Source organism: Capricornis sumatraensis, chromosome 23 (genome assembly GCF_032405125.1).
Source record: "Capricornis sumatraensis isolate serow.1 chromosome 23, serow.2, whole genome shotgun sequence".
In the NCBI taxonomy this organism is placed as follows: Eukaryota; Metazoa; Chordata; class Mammalia; order Artiodactyla; family Bovidae; genus Capricornis; species Capricornis sumatraensis.
In genome coordinates, this window is record NC_091091.1 from 11,980,943 (window position 1) to 12,005,537 (window position 24,595).

Genomic DNA, 24,595 nt, shown 5'->3' on the forward strand with positions numbered 1-24,595 from the left:
TGGAAAAGACCCGATGCTGGGAAAGATTGAAGGCAGGAGGCGAAGGGGAAGACAGAAGAAAATATGTTTGGATGGCATCACCGACTTGATGGCCATGAGTTTGAGCAAACTCTGAGAGTTGGTGATTGACAGGGAGGCCTAGCATACCCTGGCCATGTCCATAGGGTAACAAACAGTCGGAAACGACTGAGTGACTGAACTGAACTGAACTGAATGTCAATGCAAATCTTCAGTGGAACATACATTAACTCCTCAAAAATAGGGAATTCCCTGGCAGTCCAGTAGTTAGGACTCCATGCTTTCATTACCAAGTGCCTGGGTTCAATCCCTGGTTGTGGAACCTACAAGCCTCACCAAGTGGCCAAAAAACATTTTTAAGGAAAGTATAAAAGTGTTTGTATTTAATTTTAGACCAATCTTAGAGCCTGGATCCCTCAAAGAGGCCTCAGACACTTACATAATTAACAGTAATAATGCAAGTTAATAGTGATCACTCTTTTCCAGAATTCAGAAGCACTTTTCACTTATTTGACACTTCCTTAAGCTTGGTGTTAGTGGTAAAGAACCGCCTGCCAATGCAGGCGATGTAAGAGATTCAGATTCAGTCTCTGGGTAGTGAAGATCCCTGGAGGAGGGCATGGCTACCCACCCCAGTACTCTTGCCTGGAGGATCCCATGGACAGAGGAGCCTGGTGGGCTACAGTCCATAGTGTCGCTAAGAGTCAGACATGACTGAAGTGCCTGAGCACATAGGCATGCAAGCTTCAGGTAGATAGATCACATGCGGGCTAGGAAAGGAAGAGTTTTAGCCTGCAATTCAGACACCTGAAGGAAGTCCACAGCAAGAAAGGGGTCCCCATCAGCCTTGTAGGTAATGATGTGGCCCTTTAATATGGGACACTGACCACCCGTACCCTTGACTAGCATGAACAAATTGTTCTTGCCAAATTTAGTTATTCCTTGACAACTGAAGGAAGACATGTCCTGTCAACATGATCTCAAATGGCTTCATCAGGAGTGGAGGCAAAGAGGTAAAGAACTGTAGATGCTGGGACAATGGGTACTTCAAGTACATTGTACTTTTCTTTTTGGTTTTGTCTATGTTTGGAAAGTTTCATTATTAGTAAAAATGTTTTAAACGTTTCTTTTTATGTCATTATTTATTATTTTCCTCACTGCTCCCACCAAATGTTTCTCTGTGCTAATGGGACAAAACCCTAGTTATCTCTTACTGGGAGCTGCTCTGGCAACAGGTATAAAAATGCATGGTTGGGCAGCATTTAAAAAGACTCACAGCTTTGAAGTATGAGAAGAAAAACTCGGATATTTATCTTGAATTCACACGATTTCACGTCAATAAGCAGTTTCTGCATTAGACCTATTGTGCCCAGGAAGGAGAGTGCCAGATAGATATCATCATCTTCATCATCACGGGGCAATGGGATTTCGGAAGGAACGCACTTCCTGACTGAGTAAGCACGACTTTGGTCATGCACAGCGTGCTCCCCAACCCTTTCCATGTGCCCCCACATGCAAATGCTCCCAAAGAAGAGTCTGGATCAACAGACAGCAAATTAAACCACTAAGCCCGAAGTAGTGGTCTTAATAGAACCAGAAGTCTCTTAGAAGTCTTGGAAATTTTCAGTCCAGGGTCTTCTCATCTATACTCACTGGAAGACTGAAGTATAAGCTGAAGGATTTTATCTGCCCAAGGAAGGGCTATTTCCAAATGGTGCAGTGACTACTGAGTCAGAAGTCACGGGACCTGATGCCTCAGGTTCCATGTTCATGGAAGGGTGAAAAGATAGGTTATTATGGGGATTAAGTAAGACATTGCAATAGGAAGCGCTTAACACAGCAGCTAACACATTGAAGTACTCAATAAATGGTTTTGGCTTTTGTAAATTATTTCATTACTTACAACATCTTTATATGCCAGTGACATCTTGGCTTGACCCCAGACAGACCCACTCATAATCAAACCCCTCGTGCAGCGGAAAAATGTTTTCCAAACATGACTATAAACTCATTTTATTATGCTTTTGAAATAAGAAAATATTATCATAAATATCTGATCTATTAGTGAAGTCACAATCTGAAAAAAAAAGTCAAATGGTACAGTGTATCTACAGAAGTTACATATTTCTTTTGCCTTTTTTTTACTCAATTTCAAAGTAGAACTTGCAGTGATATAAAGAAATATTTAAAATATAAAATCATCCCACCACAACTTTGTTCTTGATTCCACAAAGCATACACATTATTCTCATGAATCCCTCCATTTTAAAATAAACAGTATAGGCACATGGAACGTAACAGTAAAATTTTGTATAGATGACAATGGTAACCTCTAAAATCTACATTTTCTTTACTGGTTTTCTAAAAATGCTGCTCCAAAAAGAAAAATAAAATACAAATGTATGCATGTATAAAGTCAGAATATCCCAAATATTTTACACAAATTTTTAAAAGCTCTGATCTCTATGCTCATTTTTCATGAATATTTATAATACTTTAGAGAAATTACATTGCTGAACAAGATAAACATAATTTTACTGTGACCATCATAGGAAAAAACACGTATAAGAATACTTATAACTCTTTATATTTCAAACAATCTTTAGGTTTGAAGATTTAAGAAATGACATTTAGTATAAAGTGTTATTCCAAACACATACAACTTCATTTTAACTTTGACTGTTTACAGATATTTTCCAAACATTGCTTTGAAATGGCAAACGACAAGGAAAGTGGTTTCACAACTAAATCTTCAAACTAAGTATAAAAATAACAGGAAACATTCCAATTTCTCTTTGGAAAACATCTATGAGATACTAGCTTTCTGCCATCAAATCAAGTCAGCATTTCATTCTGAAAGCACTGTATTAATATGTAATTTTTAAAATAATCCAGTTATAGGCAAAGACTCATGCTGAATATACTTGGTCAACCTGGGTGCCCCTCATGGCTGTGTTTTATCTTTCAGTACCTGTGTCCAGGCATTTGTGAGACCTCTCTGGGGACAGTGGATTGAATAACCTTCAGGGTCAAAATATTTCCTTGAGGATCAGACTTAATTTTCTTTTTTTTGGCCATGGGGCTCAGCACGAGGGATCTGAGCTCCCCAACCAGGGATCAAACCTGAGGCCCCTGAATTGGAAGCGTGGAGTCTTAACCACTGCACCTCCAGGGAAGTTCCCAGATTTAAAAGTTTTAATTAATTAAAATCTCCTTTCAAATGTATAACTTGCCCCTATTTATAAGTGCAGCATGATTTGGGATTCAGGATTGTAGTTCAGAAGACTTAAAATGGTTAGGGACAGGCTGGGGGTCTGACCTCTTTCTTATCTCCCCATGCCCTCCCCTCATCAATCTGAAGACCCGAACCATAGGGAGATAGGGTACTTGGAAATGAGAGAACTATTCTAATCCAGTGATTTAAGGTGTGTGAAAGAGTTCTATGAACTATAAAACAACACACCAGTAGCCTTCTTAACTTTGTCCTTCCTCTCTCCTGGCCAAAGCTATAATTTGTGAGAAGGCCACAGTGCTGAGGTTAACTCCCAAAGCCTTCTCATTCAGCGGAAAAGGTCCACCAAGTTCCTAATGATTATCTGTAAAGAGATGAAGAGCAGTGGACGCTGGAACAATCACTGACACAGGGAGAAAGGAACCTCACTTTCAGAACATCTCTAGAATATTTTTCAGGCAAAACTCTCACCTTGTTTTGGGTAATGATGAAGTTAAATGTCTGATCTGAAAAGAAAACTCTCACCAGAGACCTGCTGATTCAAGAATTCAATTCCTGCCCAGCTGGAACGCTGCCAACATTTTCCCATTCCTAACAGGGAAGTCTACAGTTAAAATAAGTGCTCTATTTCTGAAGAAAAAAAGGGAAATGTTAGTGTTAACATTTCTGGTAAGATTTAGGAATCACCCACGTGACTTTGTGTGTTCTATCAATTTAAAGTATCATATGTGATAGCAACAGAGGCGAGCACCTGGCCAGAGGAAATGAGCTTTCAGTGGCAGTGGAAGGTGAAGATGCTAAACCTTCTTCCTAGTGGAGCTTCTCATTAGGATGTGAAACAGAGTGCTTAAAGAATAGATTCTTCAAAAGGCAGTGATTAAAATGGGATACCCCCTTTTCCAAACAGCATAAAGAAACCTACATGTCAATGCTTCTGGCTTACCTTCTAACTGAGGAAGGAAGGTGGAGGGACAGAGAGTTTGAAACAAAGCTGTTCCACTGTTATCTGCTTTAGTCATTTGTTGAGATTACCCCTGTTTACAGGAAATTATATCAGTTGTGTCCTAACATTCTCCACGGTGTGATGCTCTTTGAGTTCAATCGTGAATCCCAAATGGGGAAACTCTCAGCCAGTCCAGTTTGCTTTGTTATTTGCTATTTCCCAACCCCCTACAAACATATTAATAAAACAATACATTTCCTTGGAAGGCAATGCTTCTGCCAAAATAAAGTCCTTCAGAAACATGTACAATCCGGTGTCCCACCTCTCTCAGCCCTGAAGATTCCGAGGCTCAAAGCCATTGGTCACGTGGGGCTGGAACCAAGCATTGCTAGAGCCGCAGACTCCCCATCTTTCTGATCTAATTCTCTTGCTACAGAATAAGCCACCGAGCCATTGGTCCATAGCTGCATCTTGGGATCTGATTCTTTGGCAAGGAACCGCAGCTGGGTTTTTTTCATCTTCTTTACGACTCTAGCAAAGCCAAGCAACAGAGAACTAAATATCATTGAGAATCCACAGAGAAGGAATGCTGCAGTGTAGCTGCCAGTCGTGTCTACAAGCCATCCTGTAACAAGCAACAGCAAGATGATATTGTGAGTTGAAAGTTTGACTATTTACTCACTCAAATCTAATAATTTGTGAGGATAATAACAATAGATTGCTAGCACCACCACTATCATTTTCACACAAAGAGTAGATCTAAAAGTATTTTGCAACAACTGAAAAATGCATTCTATTTTCTGGAGAAACTCCTAAATTGTTGTTATTATGTAAAGTGTTTAGAAGTACTACATTCTATACTAATAGTATTCTTAATACACAATAAATATGTCATTATTAATTCCATGAATATGGTAGCAAAGATAAAAGCATCATTCAAATTACAGAGTTTAGGATTATCTCTTTATCTAGAGTGTGAAGAGAGTATAATTGTACAGAACCCTAGTAGTAATGTTCCAAGCACCCATATACTGTCTATCTTGAGTAACAAAACATGCTCCTAGATAAAGCAGAATCCAAATTTCCTAATAGATCCAGACATTTTACCCTATCCAGTTTGAAAATCAGATCGTTGGGCCATGTTAAAGTTTCAAATGCAAATTTCACGAAGCATAATTCTGTAATCACAGCTTTTTAAAATTTATCTGTTGTTGTAACAAATTAACCACAATATCAACCCCCGCTCTAAATTTTGAGGAGAATCCGAGTATATGAGATGCAAAATATAAGTCCCAATAATCAGGGACTCAATGGGGTAAAATTAGACATTGGCAGGAAGTTATTTTGTAATTAAAAAGGTTTTTAAAGTTCCTCCAAACTTTACTTATGTGCCAAGAAAATCCACACAGAAGTATATGACTTCTGCTCTCATCTACTTCAACAATTAGCCAAAAATGGCATGAAAAAATTATGAGAAGCCCCATAACGTTTCCTACAATCCAAAGTGAAAGTGAAGGTTGCTCAGTCATGTCCAACTCTTTGTGACCCCATGCACTATACAGTCCATGGAATTCTCCAGGCCAGAATACTGGAGTGGATAGCCTACCCCTTCTCCAGTGGATCTTCCTGACCCAGGAATTGAACTGGGGTCTCCTGCATTGCAGGTGGATTCTTTACCAACTGAGCTATGAGGGAAGCCTACAATCCAAACTGTTACTCTCAAATATTTTAGTTATGTTATTTACCTGTGCATTTCTTTAGCAGCAAGCAGGAGACTGAGTAAAGAACTGTCATCTTAAAAGTCGTTAAATAAGAGAAGTATTACAACAGGAACTCACACACTAATCCTCTAATACCTAGTAATGAGTATACTATCTGATATGCCAAATGCTGGAGAAGACTCTTGTGAATCCCTTGGACTGCAAGGAGATCCAATCAGCCAATCCTAAAGGAAATCAGTCCTGAATATTCACTGGAAGGACTGATGCTGGAGCTGAAGCTCCAATACTTTAGCCACCTGATGCACTGACTCATTGGAAAAGACCCTGATGCTGGGAAAGATTGAAGGCAGAAGGAGAAGGGGGTGACAGAGGACAGATGGTCGGATGGCATCACCTACGCAATGGGACATGAGTTTGAGTAGGCTCCGGGAGTTGGTGATGGACAGGGAAGCCTGGTGTGCTGCAGTCCATGGGGTCTCAAAGAGTCAGACATGACTGAGCGACTGAACTGAACTGAACGGATGTCAAATGAAGGCCATGGTTTGACAAAAGGACCCAGGAATCCTCATTTATGTTCCATGACTGTTTAACAGAATCACAATGTTCCTAAAGGTTGGTAAATACAAAAACTGGCTATGGAGGGAGGATATGAGAACATCCTGGGGCTATTTTCCAAAACTGAAGCACTAAACATATCATCCTATATCATGGAGTTTAAACTGACCAGGAGTTTTTATCTGTAGCCATCAAGCAGTCACAATTTCTCCTGGTTTGACACTTTAGCAATTGCTGGGTTTGGAAATAACTTGAACTGTTGTCTATATACAACAGCTGCTAAAGCAGAAATCCTGCCTTCTTCAAAATGTCCCCTTCTTTCCTTCTAGGCAAATGTTTACTTCATTTCTCTTTTGCCTGTCTTCAGAGACCTTATTCACTCTCAGTTTTAATCTAGGCAGGTAATAATCTGGACCAATCATTCTCATTCTTTAGTGTACAGGAGGATCACAAGAAAACTGCTTGAGAATGTAGGTTCCTGGAACTCACCCCTAAAGATCCAAATCACAGATGGAGGGTCATGGAATCTGCAGTCTAACAAGGGTCCCAGGGGATTCTCTTGCAGTGATCTCAAGACCTCATTCTGAGAGACACTGGTCTAGACTACACACCCCAAGAAGATGGAATGGGTTCTTACCTGTTTGCTGATACACCAACAGCACCAGACACAGTGCTGATGTACACAGCAATAAATATCTGTTGAATTACTTGTTAAAGGCATGCAATACATATTTCTTGAATTATCTAATGTACTCAATGAATATTTGTGGAATTACTGAATCATGTTTTTAATGTCTTATTTTACAAAACATTCTAGATGCTTTATCTTGAGCCCCAAATCTGTGTATCCAAATCTGGCCTCCCTCTAATGCTCGGATTTCATCCTTAAATACCTTATTGGGTATTTCAGATATCTGAGTATGTCTAAATATTACATTTATTATTTTCTGGCAAAGCTACTCTCTTCTGCTTCCTTATTTCTTTCAAGTGTGCCATCGTCTCCTGATATATTGGACTTGTTCCCTCCTTCATATCCCCACATGCTAAAATCAGTTGATTTTCCCCCCAAATTTCCTCCTTTGACCACAGAGTTCATTCTCATTTCTGCTGCAGAAGCCACAGTTCAGGCCTTTATCAGATGGCTCCTGAACTATCAGAATGAAATTCTAACTGCTTCTCCACTAAAGTACTAGATCATCTTTCTAAAACACATTCTGTATTACTCCTTTGCACAAAAGCTGTAATACTTTAGAGACCCATATCCTCTGAAGTATATAGGGCCCCACCTCCTTTAGCGGGCACTGGAGACACTCCACTATGACACCTGTACATTAACATTCCAGCTCACCACCTACCTCATCATTCTACCTCTACTGAAACCCTCTATGCCCGCCAGCCTTCCCTCTGAATGTGCCCAACTTATATCTAAGTCTGAACAGCTGTTTCATTCCATTGCTCCCGCCGTTTGTGTGGAACAGAATCAAGATCCTAATTTGGGACTCTTTTCCCCAAGTACACGAAGGTCCTCCGTTCGCTGGAAGAAGATTATACAACAAAGGAAGTAGGTGAGCCCGTGGTATTTTGGCGGCTCGGCCATTCCTTTCTCTTTCTTTCTTCCCAACTTACTTCCACTTCTCATAGTATGTTGTGTGAGTCCACTGCTTTTACATCACAATGACAAAGAGAAGAGCTGACTGGGGTCAGGGGGTTTCCTCTGGAAACTTACCTGCGATGGGTGGGCTCACCAAGTACGGCACCGCGTGCAAGAAGTACACCACGCCGAGTGCTGATGACAGAGAGGTGGTCCCCACAATTTCTGCGGTCACTACTGGGATCAAAGTCACATAGGCACCATCGAAGTAGCCAAAAGTACAAGCGAAAGGCACGAGCAGGGGAAGGCTTTGAAGCATTGGGAGGCAGAGATAGCAGAGCCCATCCAGTCCGATGGCAAAGAGGTAGCAAACATACTGGTAGTTCTTCAGACACCTGTGGATTTGAAGACCAAGAATGAGTGCAGGACACACAGTTTCTATCAAAGAGCTCTAGAATCCTGGCCATGTAGCGGTAAGCGCCTTATTTATAGAGATGGCCTCCCCATTGTGTGCTTTCTACATTGTCTTCCTATCTTTCTTTTGGTATATGCAAATGCAAGAATGGATCTTCCCAGGAAGCATTATGGTAGAAAATAACCCGTGCACTAAAATTAGAAAGATAGACGTTTGAGTCCAGCTCCTCCATCTACTAACTGCCTAACTCTAACCTCAATTCCTTTAGCTATAAAATGAGATGTTATCTATCTCAGAGTTAATCAAGGAAATTTGTGAAATAACACATAGAGGGTCAGGAGACTAATATTTTCTGCAAGTCTACCATATTCGATGCTTTCAGATATATCATCCATTAGTCTCCAGCTCTTCATATATGTTCAATAACCCAAGGGGGTATACAAAGAGGAAGCCATGACATGAAGAAATGAAAATGATTTGCCAGAGATTATGATGGTCGTGTATTAGGACTAAGTCTTATTTCAAATCACCCCAGTGGTACATCCATGAATATTTTCCCTTTGTAGATCCAAACCCATCTATGATAGGAATTATTACAAAGACTCTGTATTATATCAGCATCAGCAATTAACATGTTATAAATTATGTAAGAAAAGCAATTTATGCTTTTCTGCTTGTAATCTCACGTGAGCCTCACAAAATGCTATAAAGTCTTTAGGCAAATATTGAACTGGTCCATTTTACAGATGAAGACCCGTGAGGATCTGAGAGTTGGGTGATTTTCTCTAAGTCTCAGGGATAATATGGGGCAGAGCCAGGACAAGAACTTGGGTCTTTTATATCTTAGACTAGAAATCCCTCTTTCAGATCTGTATCAGACTGCTTCTGGTTGGGTTATTTGATTGTAAAGAAAGATACCCTTTGCTCTTCCCCACATTCCTTAGCTATTAAAAGTGTGGCTTTTATATTTAGTTCTAAATATTGTATTCATGATACTGGTGAATGGCAGTTGGATCCTGATTACTTCCCAAAGACATAACAGCTAAGAAGCCATGTGATGATAGCTCTCCCAGGTCATAGCTCAGGTGTGAAAAGTCTATCATTTAGGAGAATATGAATAGTTTGCTCTCTCAAATCTAGATCAGCATTAGCTGAAGAAACTACTCAGATTTCTTAAAATACTGGTTTCTAAGTCTAAAATTATAATGAAGCTATTTGCTTCTTGCACTGTCAAACATAAATATGTGGTGCTACAGACAATGTGCTATTATTGACCTGGTCCTCCTACCGAGACTGCAGGCTATTCCTCTCTCTCTGTTGCCAGCCAGTCTCTGGGGTGGTTCAAAAGATACTAAAACCACAGTGACCAGTCAGAAGTTGTTTTACTGGAGGACTGACCTGACTTAGAATGGAATTAAATTTGTTACCAGAACTCGTAACTATCCTTTGCTTGTGCCATTTAGACATACCCATCATTCTAAATGATCTAGATCAGGGGTCAGCAAACTATGGCCAAATCTGGCCCACCACTTGTTTTTTGGACTGTGAACTTAGAATGGTTTTCCCATTTTTGAATGATTGGAAAAAATCGAAAGAACGATAAAATGTTGGGACATGCAAACACTGTGTGAGAAACTAAAATTTTAGTGCCCTTAAATAAAGTCTTATTGGAATATGGCCATTCTCTTTCAGTCACATATTGTCTATGGCTGATTTTGTGCTACAAGAGCAGCGTTGGGTGGTTGGGATCATATGACCTACAAAGTCAATGAGACTTTATCTCTTTAATGTCTATCCCTGTACAAAAAGTTTGCCGATGCCTGACTAGAAGAACCAACAAGGGAGTTGCCTTCAGATATTGAAAACCTGTTAACATTATTTAGACCTAGGTATTCTGGAGGGTAAGGTGATGAAAGGGAAGTCATTCAGTCATGTCTGACTCTTTGCAACTCCATGGACTAGAATTCTCCAGGCCAGAATACTGGAGTGGGTAGCCATTCCCTTCTCCAGGGGATCCTCCCAACCCAGGGATTGAACCCGGGTCTCCCACGTTGCAGGTAGATTCTTTACCAGCTAAGCCATCAGGGAAGCCCAAGGTGATGAAGGGAAACTCAAAGCTTAAAGTTCCTTGTGGGGAACCAGTGGTGGTTTCACAGATTTTTACCTTCGGTCAGTTAGCCATCCGAACGTGATATTGCCAATAATGTCAATCACCCCAAGAATAGACATAAGAAAAGCAGCTTGCTGATGAGTCACTCCGACACTCAACGCATAAGGCACGAAGTACACAAACAGAGGGCTACAGCCATAAGCCATAAACAGGACAGAGATGGCCAACACGACAAAGTCTGACATCAGTAGAAAACTGTATTCCTGCTGCAAAGAGCCACAGAGGCAGGTCTGCACCCATTCTTTAGTCCAAGTCGAACAGGGAGATGCCCGCTTCAAGTCTTGTGTCCGAGTTCTGCAGACATGGTTCTGCTCTGGAGTGGTCTGGTCCTCTTTAAGAGTGATCGGCCGCATCAAGGCACCGCAGACACAGAGATTCAAAACGAAGCCCCCAAGGATGAGTAATGCTCCTCTCCAGGAAAACTGTTCAATAAGGAGCTGAACCACAGGAGCCAGGATGAAGATGCCAATGCCACTTCCTGACAGGGAGATCCCATAAGCAAGGGCTTTCCGTCTGCTGAAATACTTGCCAACCATGGCAATAGCTGGAGAGTAACAAAGTGCAAATCCAAGACCTGGTGATAAAGAGAAGTCTATGAGTGCTAATGGTATGCCATGAATATCCCCTGAAAGATCATCTCTGAGAATCATACTATTGGGATTTAAGAGAATCTAAATCTCAAGTAAATCCCTTTAAAATTGCTTTCTACATCAAGCTGAAAATGAGTCTCCCCTCACCAGCCATCCACAATTTGGAAAGTATAGCATCTGTATGACTTTCTTCTTGGGAAGAAAAGCTTTAAGGGACTATGACTTAAGCAAAATAAAATGAAGACTTTAAAATCTATTATACGAGTTAAATTTGAATTAACTAGAAAATCAGGATAACACTGACCTGAGAAATGTATTCTTACCACAACAATTCTTTTTTAAATAAAGTTAATTTTAGTAAATTAAGTGATCTCTGGGTAATTTAAGCATTATTAAATTATTGATAAGACTTACATTATTGATAATACTTAAATTATCCAGAGAATCACTTTAACTCGTCACTGCACATGGAGATACAACCCTGATTATCTGGACCACTTTGGAATTTGTGTTTAAATAGCATATGTGATCCTGTGAAAGTTCCAGAGTAATTTCAAATATTAAGAAATGTGCTAATTTTATCCATGAACATAGCATGTACATATAGCAACCTGAAAATATCCCCAGCAGAAAGTCTCTTCAAGATTTTCCAGTTCTATTTTTTTTTAAGTCAAGAAAATCAGAAAGGCTTTAAACCTGGAATTTAAACATCAAGGAAGGAAAAGGAGAACTGCCTGCACCTCCTATTTCCATCTTCGGGGCAGGGTGAGCAATGATCCCAGTTTGCTTGGACTGAGGGGTTTCCCACATGTGAGGCTTTCAGCACCAGGCCCAGGACAGTTTCTGGTAAACAGAGGATGGGACACCCTAGTGGTCAGGCCCTTTGGTGACATGGGACAGATACCTTTTCAGCTGACAGATCCAGATTTATAACCTCACTGTGAGATTATATCTTTTATTGGCCAGATCATGCTAGCCCCTCCAACCAACCTTGATCCTCTGCAGTCCCTGTAAGTGTGATCTGTGGAATGCACATCGGTTGCTTCTCTTTCTATGGACTTCATTCTCTAAAGTATATTTCCATAACATTGAAAGAGAATGTGTGATATAAGAATATTCACAAGAGTTTTTTTTTTTTTAACTGTAAACCCCCATTTATTGGACAATGATACTCACTAACAAGTAAGGGCAACTCTGGTCAACCACAGATAGTATTTCTATGTCTTGGCAAAGATGTTGGGAGAATGATCATTGCTAAAAATTTATGTTGCCCTGGCTAATGTTGCTCTGCTTCTGAGTGAAGGATCTCAGCCATACATGGCTGCCCAAGGAAAGTCAGCAGTCACTGTTGTCACGTGGCTGAATTAAAGTGCTGACACAGTCTCATTACATATGACAGTTCATTAAATTTCTAGCCCTTGTGTTTAATCGTTTGGTAGGCAGACGTTCAGCTAAATTATGCATCCAACAATAGGAATATTTTATGAATTACTGCTCTGTGGGAAGGCTTAACAACCCCTGGATAGGGTGGGATGAGAAAGGGTGGTACAAAGTGCCCTTACCTGTAAGAACTCCCAGAGTGAGGTAGAGATGCTTCAGACTGGTGGCAAACGAGCCCAGGATGAGACCAGTAGATGCAAGCAAGCCACCCAGCATGATTCCCACTTGACAGGAAAAATGGTTACTGACAACACTCCCAAGTGGAGCTTCAAAAACAATAATAAATAGGTTCAACATAGAGGCCTTGAGGGAGCTGTGTACAGGCTGGGGTGCTGTATCAGTGGCGCAGATAGCCGCCCATCCTCAGATCCTCGAGCCCACCCCACTCATTCTATGGAGTTAGAAACCAAGGGGAGAGGGAATGACCTGCCTATCCGACTCATCCTATGGAGTTAGAAACCGAGGGGAGAGGGAATGACCTGCCTACCCGACTCATCCTATGCAGTTAGAAACCGAGGGGAGAGGGAATGACCTGTCCACCCGACTCATCCTATGGAGTTAGAAACCAAGGGGAGAGGGAATGACCTGCGCACCCCACTCATCCTATGGAGTTAGAAACCGAGGGGAGAGGGAATGACCTGCCCACGGTCCCACAGAGAGCGAGTGGCAAGGCTAGAATCAGGAGCAGGTCTCCTGACTAGCATTTGACTGCTCATTCCATTTCTCCATGCTAGAATGGTCATAATCCCAGGAGAATGGGCTGCTTTTCTAACAGCAAGCCAGCTCCTTGAAATGAAGTCCTTGGACAGAATTTAAACACACTGCATCTAACGTGACCTTGATTTAGCTCAACGGTTGCACAGTGATATGCCTTGTATGTTTCACATAACATGGATAATACACAATTAACAACAATGATGACAGGTATATTGTGGAGAAGAAGGTGGGCAACACTGCATGGCCAGCAGTGTTATGCAAGAAAAGGCCAGGGAGAGAGATCACAGACACACTTACAATCTGGCACTGCTTCTGGGCTTTTGAAAACCCTGTGGATGAGAAACGAAAGCCCAGAAAATCTAGGAAATGCGATGATAACATTTCAGTTAGCCTCATTCTATCTGTCGTTTAACAATGTGTCAAAATTATGCCAACTTCCAGGTTTATAGGATAATAATTCAAGCTGGAAGAGGCCAAAAAGAAACTAAAGTTCAGGGGAATATGACATGCCCAAGATCACCAAAAAATATTCAGCTCAGGGCACCTGACACCGAGTACAATGTTATTTCACCCTATTATTCTGGCTTCTTGGGTCTTTCAGGCAGAGGAGATGAGTGGAGAAAGCATGCGAATTTCTTTCTAAAAAACAATTCATGCTGACACCAGTATTCATGGGAACAAGATCAGAAGAGCCAATTCTCTGGGTATCTGTAGAGTATAATTTTTATATAGATCAGGTTAAAATTGGGGCTTGATTCAAATGTACATGATAGCATCAGTCATCAGCCTAATATCCCATCTAGTTGGAATAGTAGTTGGATGCATATATAACCTCTAGATGATAGGAATGAGCAAATCTCCTAAAAATACATTTAATTCTCCAGGCTGATGCTGTAATGGCTCTTGGAAAGTGACAAGATGTATATGAAACTCAATGAAAAATGTTCACTTCTCTGCCCATCATAGTGCAGATATGGCCCCAAGGTATGTCCCAGATGTGATTCTGCAGCCTCTTGTCCATACTCCAAACTCAACTAATGTTACCAGATGAGCAAACGAGTATACAGTAATTGGGTACAAGAGGACTCAAGGCCTTGGATAGAATTTAAATACTCTGCATCTAATGTGACCCTGCTTTAGGTCAACGGTTCACATGGTCATTGTGACCACAGTGGTCACTGAAGGCCATTTATTCCTCGTTGAGGGATTATAAATACTCTCCAAAAGATAACAGTGGGAGAAATGAGTCACCTTCGTCCTTCGTGAAAGATAAACATGGAAGTTCTCACTGCCATGAGCACAGGCGTGCTCACACAAAGACAATGACTACTCATCTGACCCTGAAAATCAAGTGATCATCTTAACGTTTTAAATTAAAAAGATAGGCTAGAAAACCCGAGTTATGATTTTTTGATCCCTTCTGACCTTCCAGTGTTATCAGTAGCATCAACTTAGTGGTCTTTTGAAACCTAGAATTGCATTCAAATTCCTTTTAGCCAAGGAACTACATCAGAACAAGTCAACCTGCTCCTGATTATGTACATTTTCCTAAAAATAAATATGAACCAGTACCTAGAATGGAACAGTGATGTAATTTATGTGTTACTGGAGAGGGCAATGGCACCCCACTCCAGTACTCTTGCCTGGAAAATCCCATGGACGGAGGAGCCTGGTGGGCTGCAGTCCATGGGGTTGCTGGGAGTCGGACATGACTGAGCAACTTCACTTTGACTTTTCACTTTCATGCATTGGAGAAGGAAATGGCAACCCACTCCAGTGTTCTTGCCTGGAGAATCCCAGGGACGGTGGAGCCTGGTGGGCTGCCGTCTATGGGGTCGCACAGAGTTGGACACGACTGAAGCAACTTAGCAGTAGTAGTAGTAAACCATATAGCATTTTCTTCTGCCACCAAGATATGGCCTGAAGAGATAACAGTTTTTTAACAATGTTCAGGAGTCAATAAATGAAAGGATTTAATGGGTCAAGCCTGCAAATAGATCATTTCAATTTGACCCAATCTCATAAAATTTCTATGACACTCCTTTAATAACTTTGGTTGGAAATTTTTAAAAAGAAAAATCTCAAGGCTAGTTTCTCTTTACTGTACAGATGGAATGAGAGACTCCACGAATCTTGAGACCACTCTACACATTATGTATAGCAACTTTGTGGTTCTGGAAGGATATTATAGCCATCGTGAACATGCTTATCTTATGATTGCAACATTCTATTTTTCCACAATACTTGTCGAAGAATGAAGACGTATGCATGAAAAATGAATCAATGAGCCAAACTTTGAACTCTCTGGGAAGGAACGAGAGTGAAAACAAGACTTGAGGCACGATGCGCATATTACTGGCACGTATTTAAGGAGACTGCATGGAAATGGCTCACAGTGCCTTCTGATGGCTGTTTACACGACTGGAAAATAAGAAGACAACAAGACACAGTGTACAATGTATAGTTAGCTGCATCCAAAATCAGGACAAGTCCTGTGATGCCTGGCTCCCTCGCTTTATATGGAAGAACCAAATGGTAAGTATCCAACTGACTGTACTCACTACCTGGTCCATCCAACATCAACGAAGAACATTAATTCCAACAGCATGTCTGATTGAGTTTGGTTAAAGGCAGGATCATATTTTTCTGTTTACATAGTTGTAGTCAATTTTCACCATAGCCCTTCTACTCAGAAAAACAGGTCATCAGAGGCAGTGGAAGGCCACTGTCATGTACGGTTCAAAGGGAGCCAGGAATCGTCTATCTCTGGAGATACTTACCACAGAGCATAGTCACACAGTCTACAATGGAATGGATCCAGGCTGTCTGTGCATAATCCTGAGAGAAGTATGTCTGGAACTCCACAAAAAAAATTGAAATACATCTGAAAAAAAGTGCAAGTATTTTATACAAAAAAAAAAAAAAAAACAATGAATATAGATTTGACCTAGAGCTTCAAGTTTTGGTTCAATCAGCTGTTCCAGTCTCTAAGGGTTTTAATTGATTTTGATTGATTTTCAATGATACGTTGCTGGTCCATAGTGAGTGGGAAATCAGAAGCTAACCATTGGACATTCTAAGGGATAAGAACAAGTGTTCATTTACTACAGGGGCTGTGAAGCCAAGTAGATGTGAAGATCACTGCTGTAGGAAAAGTCTTATAGAAAAGATGGCAGGTCAAACACATGGGTTCTTACTCAGCTTAGTGTTTCACTAACATCTGTAGCTTCTAAGAGATGGTTGTTTAAGTTACGATTTGACAATAAACTGTTATACATCACCCACCAATTTCGCTTCTAGGTTTTAACCAAAGTTAATAAACAGATGATGGTGATAATAATAATAGAAAACAATAATACAAAAAAGATACACATATATTGTGGATAACTATTTACAATAGCCAAATGTTGTCGCCAACCTATTTGTCCACCAGTAGGGATTGGTTTAAAATTAAAAGACGCTGAAATGATAAGGGACTGAAATTAAAAGATGCTTGCTCCTTGGAAGAAAAGCTATAACAAACCTAAATAGCGGATTAAAAAGCAGACATTACTTTGCCAACAAAGGTCCATCTAGTCAAGTCTATGGTTTTCCCAGTAGTCATGTATGGATGTGAGAGCTGGACCATAAAGAAGGCTGAGCGCCGAAGGATTGATGCTTTTGAACTGTGGTGTTGGAGAAGACTCTTGAGGGTCCCTTGGACTGCAAGGAGATCCAACCAGTCCATCCCAAAGGAAATCAGTCCTGAATATTCCTTGGAAAGACTGATGCTGGAGCTGAAGCTCCAATACTTTAGCCACCTGATGCGAAGGACTGACTCATTAGAAAAGACCCTGATGCTGGAAAATATTGAAGGCAAGAGGAGCAGGGGACGACAGAGGACGAGATGGTGGATGGCATCACCAACTCGATGGACATGAGTTTGAGCAAGCTCTGGGAGCTGGTGATGGACAGGGAAGCCTGGCATGCTGCAGTCCATGGGGTCACAAAGAGTCAGACATGACTGAGCGACTGAACTGAACTGAACTGAACTGAGGGACTGCTTAAGTAACTTACAGCATATCAATAAAATGAAATATTTATTAGGTATTTGATTTATTGACTTGGAAATAAATTCACAATATAATGTTAAGAAACAAACTGAGTTATAAAATAGTTCACGTAGAAAGGGCTTATTGTTATAAAAACACAGTTTATGTAAACAAAAAAAGCCTCAAAGCATATAAACCAAAATGTATTCAGCCATTACATGTGCTTGGTGATACTGTAAATGGTTTTTATTTTGTTCTGGACTTTGAATTATTTGACAGTGAATATTTCTTATACAGAAACTTAAGTGTGTGTGCATATACATATATATGACAGTATATATACAGAGACAGAAACAAACAGAATTTTTTATGTTGAAAGATAGAGAATTACTTAGGAAAAACAAGACATAAATGAGTCAGAACCAACAGTTTGTACCATTGTACAACTCAGAAGGAATCACACGCAGATTAGCAGGGTGTCCTAATGCAGGCCAGGAAGCTTTTAGAGCTCCATGATAGCGGGGAAAGAAATCAGCCCTTGCAGCTGGGGATGAGATAGAAGGGTATCTGTCTCCTGGGACAGGCCTTACAATCCAGCTCCTTATGCTTCAACGGCCCCTAGTAACCTGTTATTTATTCTTCCTGACTCTCCAGTTGCTGCTGGAAGTGAAAGTGAGTAGATGGGAAAGTTAAAGAAGAGGGAAGAGAATGAGGAAGCCTGAGGACAGCGGTGTTAGGCAGGTCTGGCTTTACAGTTTACAACCTATACAATCGCACAGAATCTGATACTTAGAGGCATAAAACTTGGTTTAACTCAGCTGTCACTGTCTTAAAATTCCTTATAATTTTATCTTTGAAGTTGCGTTTTGTAAGTGAAGTCCACTGGGACAATGAAGCATGCATGTGAGCAGAGAAGAGCCACAGATTCTTCAGTCTGCAGTTCTTAGAGATGCTCCAGGTCACAAAACTCCAGCAGACTCTTGTGTGGGAGTCCAGTAAAGCTCAGACTGAGTACAAGGTAAGTGGGTTATGCCTATAACTGAGTGATCATGGACATAGGGGAGGACGAGAGACCAGGCTTTCCTTTCAAATCAACACTTGCTTCAAATGCAGAAGGCAGTGATACTGTAAGAAACACAAAGGTACAAGGATTCCTATCAGATCCTTTGTTACTCGTGTTGCTTCTCGGTATTATTTGATCTCGTATGCTGAAAACGATGACACAGAAGGAAAGAAAAAGATAGGGCTACTGGTAATATTAAGATGATCAGTAGATCTGTGCTAGTTTCCATTTTTCTTTACTCAGAACAACACTAAAGAGAAAACTAAAAACATCATGAAAAATCAAGATAGACTACTGAAAAAGGAAAAGCTTCCTATTTTAGTACATTTTTGTGCGCATAAGTCTGTGCTCAGTCGCTAAGTCTTGTCTGACTCTTTGCAATCCCATGGACTGAAACTCACCAGGCTCCTCGTCCAAGAGATCTCCCAGGCAAGAATACTGGAGTGGGTTGCCACTTCCTACTCCAGGGGATTTTCCCAACCCAGGGATCAAACCCAAGTCTCTTGCATTGGCAGGTGGATTGTTTACCACTGAGCCACCTGGGAAGCCTTTTAGTATATTTACCAGCCCTTTCTTTCCTGCCTTTTGGACAAGAGGCCTTGCATTTTCCTCTTGCACTGGGTCCTGCAATTATGTTGCCAGTGCTGGTGATAGGAAAGAGAAAAGGGATGGGATAGGATGCTAAATTCTAAGTCCCAAAGGCGCTGGGGTGGAGTTTGATGTGCAGAAGATAGATTAGGGTCAGCACTTGTGGAAGTGTCTTCTCTCCACTAAATAGTTTTGGGAAATTTAAAATCTGTGGGGCTATGTTTGTCTCTTGTGACCTTTTTTATCTTGTTCTATTGTCATTTTGCTTTCTGTTTGATGCTTTTTTTCCCCCAACTGATAATGATTAGTCATATCAAACTATAGGCATGCAAAATTCAAAAGTAACACTTGAGATTCTTGTCTAAACATGTGAGTAGGCTTGTCAGCGGTAAAATTTAATAACTACATACACAGGCTTCTGAATGACTGTGACTTTTATGAAATATGGGAGGGATTATTGTGGTCCTTTCCTTTGTTCTCCAAACAGAAAGGACCATGGAACTTTTTAGATGGTAAAGTTTTATGATTTATGCCTTGTAAACACAGACAGTGAAATCTAGGCGTCCTAACCACTAGAGCACCAGGGAATTCTCTCTATAAATATTTTTTGAATGAGGAAGAGTAACAGACAAGAAGAAAGTACTTAGGCTCAGATTTTTCCAGAAGGTGAGAATCATGGGCATGCATGTTGGCTTTGACAGGCTTTCCCCAAGTTTTGGTGCCAGAGGTGTTTGCCCCTTAAGAAGTGAGAGGCCACCCAGAGGGGTGATGCATAATGATGAAAGCACATATTACAGAAATATAAAATAAGCCTAAAGCTCAATGGACATTCAGTTGAGGAATTAATCTAATTTTGGTCCTTTGGGAGTGGAGACTAGAGAATCAGGAAGTCTCCATGAAAGGGGCTTCCCTGGTGGCTCAAAGGTAAACAGTCCACCTGCCAAAGCAGAAGACTCAGGAGATGCAGATTCAGTCCCTGGGTGGGGAAGGTCCCCTGGAGGAGGAAATGGCAACTCACTCCAGTATTCTTGCCCATGGACAGAGGAGCCTGGAAGGCTATTAGTCCATGACGTCACAGAGTCAGACACAACAGAGAGCACACAAGCAGACACTGGCACGACCTGAAAGAAAACAAATTTTATTGGCGGCACGTGTGCTTCTCACCCCAAGTTATTTTTGTTGTCCCTTGGAATATTTGGGCATCTGACAGATGTCAGCAGAACTGGTTTCTGATCTCTGATTCCCATGCTGAATAACTGAGAGTTGTCATAAAGCTTCTAAACCTCTCAGGGTCTTGATTTCCTCATCTATAAATTAAGCGTTTGGAGAAGCCAGACTGTATCAGTCAGATTGGATTCGATTGTGCTGCAATAGCGAACAACCCCGAACAGCCTCCAGGGGTTAGTAGGTTTGATGCATGATATCATCCAAGTGGTGTTTGCTATATCATTCTCAGGGATACTCTTTCTCAAGGGGTCAATATACTTGCTGCCTCTATCTTGTCACTGTGCTGTAAAATTCTTCTCTGGCTCCTGGAGAACTGGAAGCTGACAACATCTGATATTTGGTAAAGACTTTTTTTTACCTCATTGATGAAGTTATCCACTAAGTCAGCACAGTAAGTAATCCACTGGGCAACGCAGCCCAGTGGTTAAAAGTACTGTCACTTACTCACCATGTGACTTTGGACACATTATTCAACCTCTGTGTGTTATTACCAGGATTAAATGATTTAATCAATGAAAATTGTTTGGAATAATGCCAACAAACACAGAGTAAGTGCTCAGGTAACATGAGAAATTATTTACAAGAACTGAGCCTTTAAACAAACATTGCTTTTCAAGTATCAACTCCAATTCAATTTTTCAAGTTACTAATAGAATGTCATGTAATTCCACAATGAAATGAATTTATTAACATAGATAATGTGTTTGGTAATAACACATCTTGAAGCAAAAACAGGTACTCAGTGCATATTAACAAGCACAGGGAGCAAATAACAGGAATGACTGCTTTAACAACCTGCACAACTTTAAGCTTTTTATAAATTTCATGTGTAAGAAAGCATTACCAGTTACAAGGCAAGAGTGAAATATGACTTTTAAATGGTAGATTTAATGGTAGATTATAATGGTAGCATTATTTGTAAAGCAAAAGCCAGGAGACAATATAAATGTCCATCAATAAAAACATTTTAAATACATTATGGACTCATCTATATGAAATCTTAAGTACCTGTTTTCCAGTGAGGTAACCCTTGTGCATCGTTGATGGGACTGTAAATTGGTACAGCCACCGCAGGAAACAGTATGGGATCCAACAATCCCACTGCTGGGAATAGATCCAAAGAAAACGAGAGCCCTAACAAGAAAAGATATCTGTGTCCCCATGCTCACAGCAGCGTGATTTACAACCGCCAAGACACGCATGGATAAATGGATAAAGAGGGTGTGGTGTATATATACAATGGAATATTATTCAGCCAGGAAAAAACACATGGAAATCCTACCACTTTGCAACAATATGAAAGGGCTTTGAAGGTATCCTGCTGCTAAGTTGCTTCAGTCATGTCCGACTTTGTGCGACCCCATAGACGGCAGCCCACCAGGCTCCCCCATCCCCGGGATTCTCCAGGCAAGAATACTGGAGTGGGTTGCCACTTCCTTCTCCCATGCAGGAAAGTGAAAAGTGAAAGTGAAGTCACTCAGTCGTGTCCAACTCTGTGCGACCCCATGGACTGCAGCCCACCAGGCTCCTCCGTCCATGGGATTTTCCAGGCAAGAGTACTGGACTTGGGGTGCCATTGCCTTCTCCAAGGTATTCTGCTAAGTGAAATAAATTAAACAGAGAAAGACAAATACTGTATGATCGCATTCATATATGGAATCTAAAACAATAACCAGACTCATATAAAAAGAGATTAGACTTGTGGTTGCCAGAGACAGAGGGTGGGGGAAAGGGGACTGGAGAAGGGTGGTCAAAAATACTAACTTCCAGTTATGAGATAAATAAGCAGTAGTGATGTCATGTACAATATGATGACTACAGCTGACACTGTGGTATGATATGCAGGAAAGATGTTAAAAGAGTACATTCTAAGTGTTCTCTTCAGGAGGAGAAATTTTTTTTCCTCTTTTCTTCTTTCTTCCCTTTTCAGTGTAGTTATATGAGAAGATGGATGTTAGCTGAGCCCATAATATATGTAAATCAAATCATCATGCTTATAAACTATTATATATAAAATAGATAAACAGTAAGGTCCCACTGTATAGCACAGGCAACCACATCCAGTATCTTGTAATAAACCATAATGGAAAAGAATAGGCTTCCCTAGTGGCTCAGTTGGTAAAGAATCTGCCTGCAATGCAGGTTCGATCCCTGGGTGGGGAAGATCCCCTGGAAAAGGAAATGGCAACCCACTTTAGTATTCTCGCCAGGAGAATTCCATGGAATTCTGGCGGGCTAAAGTCCATGGGGGTCACAAAATCCAACACAACTGAGTGACTAACACTTTCACTTTGCTGTACCAGAAACTAACACAACACTGTAAATCAAACATACTTCAGTAAAAACTCATCAATATGTATGCCTTGAACCTATATAGTGACTAAGGTTGATTATTTCTTAATACAACTTGAAAAAAGTGGAAAAAAGAATTATTCAGACTGCCCAATAGGCACTGATCCTCTGAACTGACAAACCCCCATGTAGGCTGTTGTCCTTGCCTCTGTCTTCAGTTCTCTTGGCTGCTTCCTGGTGCATCATACTTTTCTCCTCCAAGCTTATTCTGCTCAAGGACCCTACTCTCAGCCTCTCCCAGGAAGCTCTGAAGACAAGTCTTTGCTGCCAGCCACAAGCTTCTTTTTAAATTTCCAGCCGCCCTTCTTATAAAGCACCAAGCTCACTTCCAGAACTTTCCTCTCATCAAATTATATATAAAATAAATAAACTATTGATGAAATGCTTAAATGAATGATGAAAGCATCCGCATGGAAGAACCAAGATGAAAGATTCGTTTTAACTCTATGACCTCCTCACTCCCAGAACAGAGGATCCATAAAATAGATGGGAGAAAAATCAGACTCAACCATCACATAATTTTAAATAAATCTACAGTTTATGATGACACATAACAAAACCTTATTGTAGCAAAAACACACACTCCTTCTTTCCTGCATTATCTGTTTGTCATGGGGAACACATCAACGCTTTTATGGATGATACCATCAAATAAAGTTATGTAGAGCAGCCGAGCAGAGAAGGCAATGGCACCCCACTCCAGGACTCTTGCCTGGAAAATCCCATGGATGGAGGAGCCTGGTGGGCTGCAGTCCATGGGGTTGCTAAGAGTCAGGCACGACTGAGCGACTTCACTTTTGCTTTTCACTTTCATGCATTGGAGAAGGAAATGGCAACCCACTCCAGTGTCCTTGCCTGGAGAATCCCAGAGACAGTGGGCCCCCATCTATGGGGTCGCACAGAGTCGGACACAACTGAAGCGACTTAGCAGCAGCAGAGCAGCTGAGGGAGAGTTGCCAGAGAAGAGAGTTCAGTCTGAACAAAGGCACCTCTAGAAGAGCTGGCACATGCAGATTTGAAGTGTGTATTTATTCCAAATGTAAATGAGATGAAGGCATCTCAGTGTATGGCCATTTAACGCAAGTATATTCAACACTATATGTCCTTGAGTAAAAGAAAAAGAGGACCCATGACCCAAAGAGATGAGAGAATCCCTGCATTTGTGCTGTTTCTCTCCTTCAGCCCAGAGTTCAGCCTCCACTACCACAGCCAAGTGCAAAATGAAGCAAAAGAATTTCAATTTTAGGCTTTAAGCTTCCCATGGCTCAGCATCCTGGTGAGCCGAGAGGTTCTCGTGGCTATTTTGAGCTTATACATTTGTCCTTTGTGGGATGAACTGCTTATGAAAATAAATGTCTGGCAATAGCCATGATATTTACTCAAAAATGTCATAAAACTCCAGGTTTATAGGTCAGATATTAAAAAAGAGATCACTATCCAGGACTTTTAAGTGTCAGAAAATGACGTTCCTTGCCAAGAAGAAGATATCTGAGCAGTCAAAGAAAACACACACACACATAACACACATATACACATTTATTTTCACAATGACAGGTTCAGAGATAGAATGAAGCCAAGTTAGGAAAATAGCCAGATCATAATAACAAATCAAGAAGAAAGTCCCACCTACCTGGTTACTGCCCGGGTGCAGATGGTAACAAGGAAACAGCCAGCCACGATCATCCAGCCCCAGCCTCCATCAGGGGGGGAGGTAGACCGAGCTCTATTTACTTTTGCCATACTTTCAATTCCTTTTTCTTCTTTCCCAAGTTACTCCAACAGCCCAGTTATGATCTTGGAAGGGTTTGCCGTCCAGTGACTTCCTGTTGGCGTTCAAGATTGGCATAGAGTGCTACCTGGCACATGGGTTATTGGCCATCTAAAATAAAAAATCAGGACATATTTGTATTTCATCGCCATATCCAAAGATAGTTCTTCACTT

General features: G+C 40.9%; 1 protein-coding gene across 1 annotated transcript; it reads right to left on the reverse strand.

The window, feature by feature from the left end:
• Positions 1-2,084: 2,084 nt before the first annotated feature.
• Positions 2,085-24,454, reverse strand: SLC16A12 (solute carrier family 16 member 12). The gene is made up of 6 exons (XM_068961436.1): positions 24,284-24,454; positions 16,173-16,276; positions 12,798-12,941; positions 10,640-11,219; positions 8,196-8,455; positions 2,085-4,818 (listed from the first exon to the last, which is right to left on the reverse strand). Exons 1-6 carry the CDS (start codon positions 24,391-24,393, stop codon positions 4,556-4,558), a joined length of 1,461 nt encoding a protein of 486 aa, XP_068817537.1. The 5' UTR covers positions 24,394-24,454; the 3' UTR covers positions 2,085-4,555.
• Positions 24,455-24,595: the final 141 nt, after the last annotated feature.

Bases quoted from the DNA above. Each gene is read 5' to 3' on its own strand.
- SLC16A12 (XM_068961436.1), bottom strand. From the start codon at position 24,393: ATGGCAAAAGTAAATAGAGCTCGGTCTACCTCCCCCCCTGATGGAGGC. The intron at 16,277-24,283 runs GTAGGTGGGACT...ACTTTTTTTCAG, and splicing joins TGCACCCGGGCAGTAACCAG to ATGTATTTCAATTTTTTTTG. The intron at 4,819-8,195 runs GTAAGTTTCCAG...TGCTTGTTACAG, and splicing joins GGTGAGCCCACCCATCGCAG to GATGGCTTGTAGACACGACT.